Source organism: Coffea arabica, chromosome 8c (assembly GCF_036785885.1).
Source record: "Coffea arabica cultivar ET-39 chromosome 8c, Coffea Arabica ET-39 HiFi, whole genome shotgun sequence".
In the NCBI taxonomy this organism is placed as follows: Eukaryota; Viridiplantae; Streptophyta; class Magnoliopsida; order Gentianales; family Rubiaceae; genus Coffea; species Coffea arabica.
This window is the reverse complement of record NC_092325.1, coordinates 26,979,176-26,985,683: the sequence shown is the minus strand read 5'-3', so window position 1 is coordinate 26,985,683 and position 6,508 is coordinate 26,979,176. Positions and strand designations below refer to the sequence as shown.

Here is a 6,508-nt window from a genome sequence, read left to right as displayed (position 1 = left end):
TAGTCTAACTAATACTATACAAATTCTTGCATGACTTGTAGCATAGGTTTCAAATGTTTGTAATTAGGGGTTTTTATTGCAATAACTAGTGAAAATAATACCAATTTGGTGAGTTTCTAGGGATTGAAAAACCTTTATTTTTTTGTCTTTTCTTTGTGGTAAAATCTAATAAATGAATAGTAAAGTTTTAAAGCATTTCTTTTAGTGTTGACGTTCATAAATGATTTTGTAGAACAACTCAACTAATTCCTTAGTAAAATCTATTTCATTTAAAAGTTAATTTATTTTGTTTTCACATAGACAAAATTTTAGATGATGAACTTAATTTACCCATAATATGTATTGCTTATATTTAGTGCTGTTACGAACTTATTTTGTTGAAAAGAGATGCTGCATGGGCAAAAAATGTGCTGTTCCTAAAATCCAACTTGGCTAAGTACCTTGTTCAACCAACCAACTAATCTAGGAGTAGGAGTAGGAGTAGGTATAAAATAAATTGGCCATCAAAAGAGTTTTAAAACTCTACTTAGGTGACGGTCAATAGATCAAATTCCTTGACCTGTATTTTAAATATCCAGATTTTTCTAAAAATTTCTCCCGTGGTTTCCCATTGCTTCTTTAAGTCGCTTCCCCCTAATATAGGAGTAGGTATAAAAATAAAAAAAAATTCGCCAGTGGATCCCCCTTCGACCTCCTTAGGACCGTGTACGTTAAAAAATAAGGTCCCTTGTTCAACCGGGACAGTACTGCAAAGTCATAAATATGTGACTGCTAGCAACAAGTCTCTTCTATAAAAGCTCGCATGATCGCACTCTTTAGTCTTTACAGACCATCAACAACAATTACCTACACCCCATCTTAGATTGTGTGATAAGAATAAACAAGCTTACATAGCCTAATTACCTTTTCATACTGTCTTAAGTGATGAATTGCACATCCGGTCTTCGTGTTGATTCACGCTTGAGATTTACCTCAATGTCATGGATCCCATATTTCTCAGGATTCATGGCTCTGGTTTTGTTGGTCTTTACAATGGGCAAATGGATAATGATTTGTCTAAAGAACAACAAACCTCGATTCCCTCTTCCTCCTGGCCCAAAACCCTTGCCTTTCTTTGGTTGCATTTTCCAGATGCTGAGAAACAGACCAACACATCGATGGATATACAAAGTCATGGATGATATGAATACCGAAATCGCTTGTTTCCGCATTTTCGGTGTTCACATCATTCCTGTCACTTCTCCTGAACTCGCTCGCGAGTTCTTAAAGAAACACGACTCGATTTTCTCCAACAGACCTGTTTGCATGTCTGCAGAACTTAGTAGTGAAGGATTCTTGACGACAAGCCTTTCTCCTTTGGGCGATCAATACAAGAAAATGAAGAGAATGATCGTTTCCAGTGTGCTGTCACCTGCTAAACACCAATGGCTTCATAGCAAGCGAGCAGAGGAAGCAGATCATTTGGTTAACTATGTTTACAATCAGTGTAAGGACGACGCCACTGCTGGGCTAGTGGACATAAGATTGGCTACGCGACACTACTTGGGAAATGTGATTAGAAAGATGATTTTCAACAAGAGATTCTTCGGGAAAGGAATGGAAGATGGAGGACCAGGTGCTGAGGAAGTTGAACATGTTAATGCACTCTTCAAACTCCTTGCTTATATGTATGCATTTAGCTTATCCGATTACATGCCCTGGATGAAGATTTTTGATTTTGATGGCCACAGAAAGGTTCTTACCATGGCCATTGCATGTGTACGAAGGCACCATGATCCTGAAATTGAGAAAAGGATTAAAACGTGGGAGAGTGGCCTGAAAAATGAGGAAGAAGACCTTCTGGATGTCCTAATCAGGCTGAAAGATAACAAAGGCAGACCTCTCTTAACAACTGAGGAGATCAGAGCACAAATTACTGTAAGGAATCCTCTATCCTGATGCTTGGTTACATAAACAATTTCTTGAAAAATGGGTTAAATTAAAGGGATAATTTCAGAAACCTCCTTTGAGGTCTCTAAAAATTTCAGAAAGCTCCCCTTTACTTTAAAAAATTACACTCACCTCCCTTACTTTCACTATTTATGCTTCAAAAGAGGCCTAGTAGGCTAGCAATTCGTTCAAATATCCTAAACTACCTTTTTTGTCAAAAAGATAAAAAGGAAAAATAAAAAGAGTTTTGTTGATTGCCTTTATTTCAACACCAAAACCAACAAACTCTTTCTGCCAAAAATAAAAGTTTGTAAAAAAATTCAACTATGATGATTGCCTTCTTCCAAGCAACACCACCACAAAAGCCAAAACAAACACTCCAATTTAAATCAAAATAAATTCCAATAATTTTAGCACCCAAAAGACTACAACCTAATTTTTGTCTAGTAGCTTCAACTCCTACATTTATTACACAAGTCAATTAAATCCATTACTTGGTGTTAAACTGGATAAAATTCAGCCTCAAATTTTATCCAAAACTAACACATCGTCAACAATCAATAGCGCAGCTCTTTTGTCTTCTTCTATTTGCAGCCTCCTTTATTTTATTTTCAGCCACCCATTTCTAAAGCCCATCCATCCCCTAAATTCTTGACTTTTGACATCACTAATAAATAAATAGACACAGAAAAATTAAATCCATTACACTTCGAATTAAAAGGATAAAAAGGATGAATCTAATCATATTTACAAAAAAAGAGATGAGAATAGAGATAAAAAGAAAAAGAAGAAGAAGAAGAAGGGAAGGAGGGGAATAAATATGGGCAAGGGATGGTAGATAGAATTTAATCTTGAATTGGAGAAAAAATATTAGGCACAAAGGAATGAATGGCATGAATTTAGCGAAAAGGAAATGAAAGAAAGAGTAAGGTGGAAAGGAGGAAGCATGTGAGGAGAGAAAGAGAGAATAAGTCAAATTTGGTTTTTCTTGAAATAATTGATTGGGGGGAGAATTCTATTTGAAAACCCGAACAGTTAAAAATAGTACTTAACAATTTGGAGATTCTACTAGGAGTTATCAGGGATCAAACGTGGATAGACTGACAGAAGAATAAAAGCTGGCACAAAATCAATCGTAGGGAGCATACTCCAAAACGCCCCACATCGTTGATTAGTAGAACTTAAGATAATATGATGCACATCAAAAGGTGACGTAAAACCGTGATGCACTCCAAAAGACATCAAAAGATAATATGATGCACTCCAAAAGGTGACGTAAAACAGTGTCCACATCAAATGATGTACAGAAGATGACGTGGTTTGATGACATGATCTTGTTCACTCACGTTTTAATGACGTGGTTTATGTGTGCTCAAGCAATTTGTTGATTAACTGAAATCAGAAAGGATGGAATCTCAATGAGCCTTAATCACCACCAAAATGCAACTTGCAATATGATGTTGTACAGAATCGGTTATTGAATTTGGAAAATAAGGATTATTAGTTTCACTTTAACTTTACTGTGATGCTCCACAGGAACTAATGTTTGCAACAGTCGATAATCCATCAAATGCTGTGGAATGGGCATTAGCAGAGATGCTAAATCAACCTGAAATGCTTCAAAAAGCCACAGAAGAGATAGACGCCGTGGTTGGAAAGGATAGACTTGTTCAAGAATCTGATCTTGCGAGGCTGAAATATGTGAAGGCCTGCGCAAAAGAGGCCTTGCGGCTCCATCCATATGCACCCTTTAATGTTCCTCATGTATCTACTCAGGACACCGTTGTTGGTGGCTACTTCATCCCGAAAGGTAGCCATGTTATCCTGTGCCGTCCAGGACTTGGCCGTAATCCTCGAACTTGGGGGGATTCGCTAAAGTTCAAGCCTGAGCGCCACATGAATGACATGGATGATGCTAGAATGGATCTGAACGATCCAGAATTAAACATGTTTTCCTTCAGCACTGGAAGACGTGGATGTCCGGGAGTCCTTCTGGGTTCCACACTCACTGTAATGTTGCTGGCCAGACTTCTTCAATGCTTTAACTGGAAGATTCCATCAGGTCTTTCGCAAATTGATTTAGCAGAGGGAATGGATGCTGGCTTCCTTGCCAAACCTCTCTTTGCAGTTGCTGAACCACGATTTCCACAGTTCAACTAGGATGTTACATTCTCAACGATTTAACTTTTTCTGTATCGTCTTCATGTCTACCCTCTCCTACTATTATTAATGTCATGTTTTCACTGTTGTAATGTACCAAAATAACAATCATATTTAAATCAACAAATGTTTTCTATTTTTGCTAATTAAATAAGTAACATTTACCGTTCCTAATGCACATCTACTAAGTCAATAATTTGAATTTAGGGTGCGTTTGGTTCTACAGAATTGGAATTGAATTAGAATTGAAATTCTATAGAATTGGAATTCTGTGAATTGGAATTCCAAATCATTGCAATTCTTTCATTTGGAAAATGCATAGAATTGATATGGAATTTATTTGGAATTTCAAATTCTTTGCTTGCACGAGAGAAGAATTCATTAGGAATTAGAATTATTTTCATGAAACATTTGCTTACATAAAATTTTTCTTTTTTTATTTATATAATAATTTCTTTTTTTCTTACATTTAGCTAATTTTTACTAAAAATTTAAAGGAAAAAACCAATTTGTACCTTTAATAATTTATTTTTTCTTGCATTTAGCTAATTGTTACTCAAGCTTTAAAGAAAAATGCAAATTACTTCCTTTTTTTTGCAAAATATCAGCTAAAACCCCAAAACCAGCTAAGACATTCAGGCAAAAATTACAACCAACAATGACAGTAAAAATAGAAAATATTGCAACAATGACAATATAAATCAACACCTGCATACCAAGAACAGAATACTTATGCTAAATTGCTTGCTTAAAGTTTTAAACAACCACCATAGAGGCAGAGGTTATATACACTGTAGTGGAAAAAGTAGCCGTCATTTCTGGCTACTTTAACATTGAAATGGTTTGTTAGCAATCGAAACTTTTGGCCTCTGGTAGCAAGACCATTTCTAGCCAATTGGTAGTCTCTTGGCGTCTGAAGCCTTTGAAGGAACAACATTTGGGGTTATAGCAGGTGGCAGTGGAGGCAGTGTTTCTGATGCATCTTCCACTTTAGGATCCATCTCTAATTAACCTGAATTGCAGAGAAGAAATGTAAGTTTGATCGTATACAGAGACAGTATATCTGCATAACAAGCAGATTTGCGCACTATCCTACAGGGAAATGATTTAGTGACTTATAGGGCATATGCTTTGAAAATCAGAATTTACTTCGAACGTACAGCCCAATACTGATAAAATCCATGACTACTATAATGAAAAATGCAAATTACTTCTTTTTTTGCAAAATACCGGCCAAAGCCAGTTCGTATTTTAGAATCTTCCTTTCGAACTGAGGAACCCAGTTCGAGAAAATCAAACAGGGCTAAGGAGAGAGCACTTGGAGGGGTGGCAGGAGTGGTGAAGGGTAGAGGGATGGCCGGAGGAGCAAAGGGCAATGGGGGAGACGGTGGTGGGAGAGGCAAAATGTTAGGGTTGAGGTGGAAGCAGCAGTGGACAGCAAAGCAATTGTGCTGAGGAAAAGCGGTGAATTAGATAGAGAGAGGGACGCGAATTAACTTGACCCGATTTTTATTTTTTACCCACATTGGATCCGTGTGTAGACCCGTTTCTAAGAGTTTAGATGTGAAATTGGAATTAGAATTCTTTTGATCTGATAAAGAATTCAACTCATGAAATTGGAACCTCTTGGAATTAGAATTCAATGCTAATTCTATGGAAAAGGCAGCATCCAAACACAAAAATTAGAATTGGAATTCCAATTCCAATTCTAAATCCCAATTCTATGGGGTACCAAACATACCCTTAAAGATATCATATGTAAATTAATCGAATACCACAGCTAAATATAATAATAAGATGTTTCTATGAAAAGTTGGATTTTCAAAAAGGGACTCTATTTTTGAGATAAAAAGATTACAAAATACGATATTGCCTAGTTTCTACTCTAGGCAATTAAAATGAAGTAACAAATTTATAATCATCATGAAATTGTAAATCAGAAGTTTTAGAATAAGAACAATTGATTAAATAATTATTAAGCAAGATTTAAATTATAATAAAAGAAATTCCAAAGCCAAAACCGAGTGTTATTACTTGTCCTCAACTTGCAAGTTTTTAATTAATTCTTTTCATATTTAAAGGACTAAATTTGTGAAAATTGATAGCATGCATGACTAAATGGGGTTGTTTTTGAATTCTAATGTCAATGTGAAATAGGATTATAAAGCGAAAGGATGTGCTTTCAGAAGAGGAAAATGATTCAATGGGATCTTAGTACCTCAAGGGATTTGGAATCAACTTGACTATGCATATTTATGTGTTAGAACAATCCTTGGGGAGATGTGTACAATTAAATGTCCAGATGTTTGAGTTTTGTCTCTGCATGTAGCGCTAAAACTCTTTTTTTTTTTAATTTTTTAAAAAATTTTTATGTTCATTAATAAACCTTCTCAGTCAAACATAATATTCTACAAAAAAC

General features: G+C 35.7%; 1 protein-coding gene across 1 annotated transcript; it reads left to right on the top strand.

Moving 5' to 3' along the window:
- Positions 1-924: 924 nt before the first annotated feature.
- LOC113698382 (isoleucine N-monooxygenase 1-like) lies at positions 925-4,089 on the top strand. The gene is made up of 2 exons (XM_027218191.2): positions 925-1,917; positions 3,466-4,089. Exons 1-2 carry the CDS (start codon positions 925-927, stop codon positions 4,087-4,089), a joined length of 1,617 nt encoding a protein of 538 aa, XP_027073992.1.
- Positions 4,090-6,508: the final 2,419 nt, after the last annotated feature.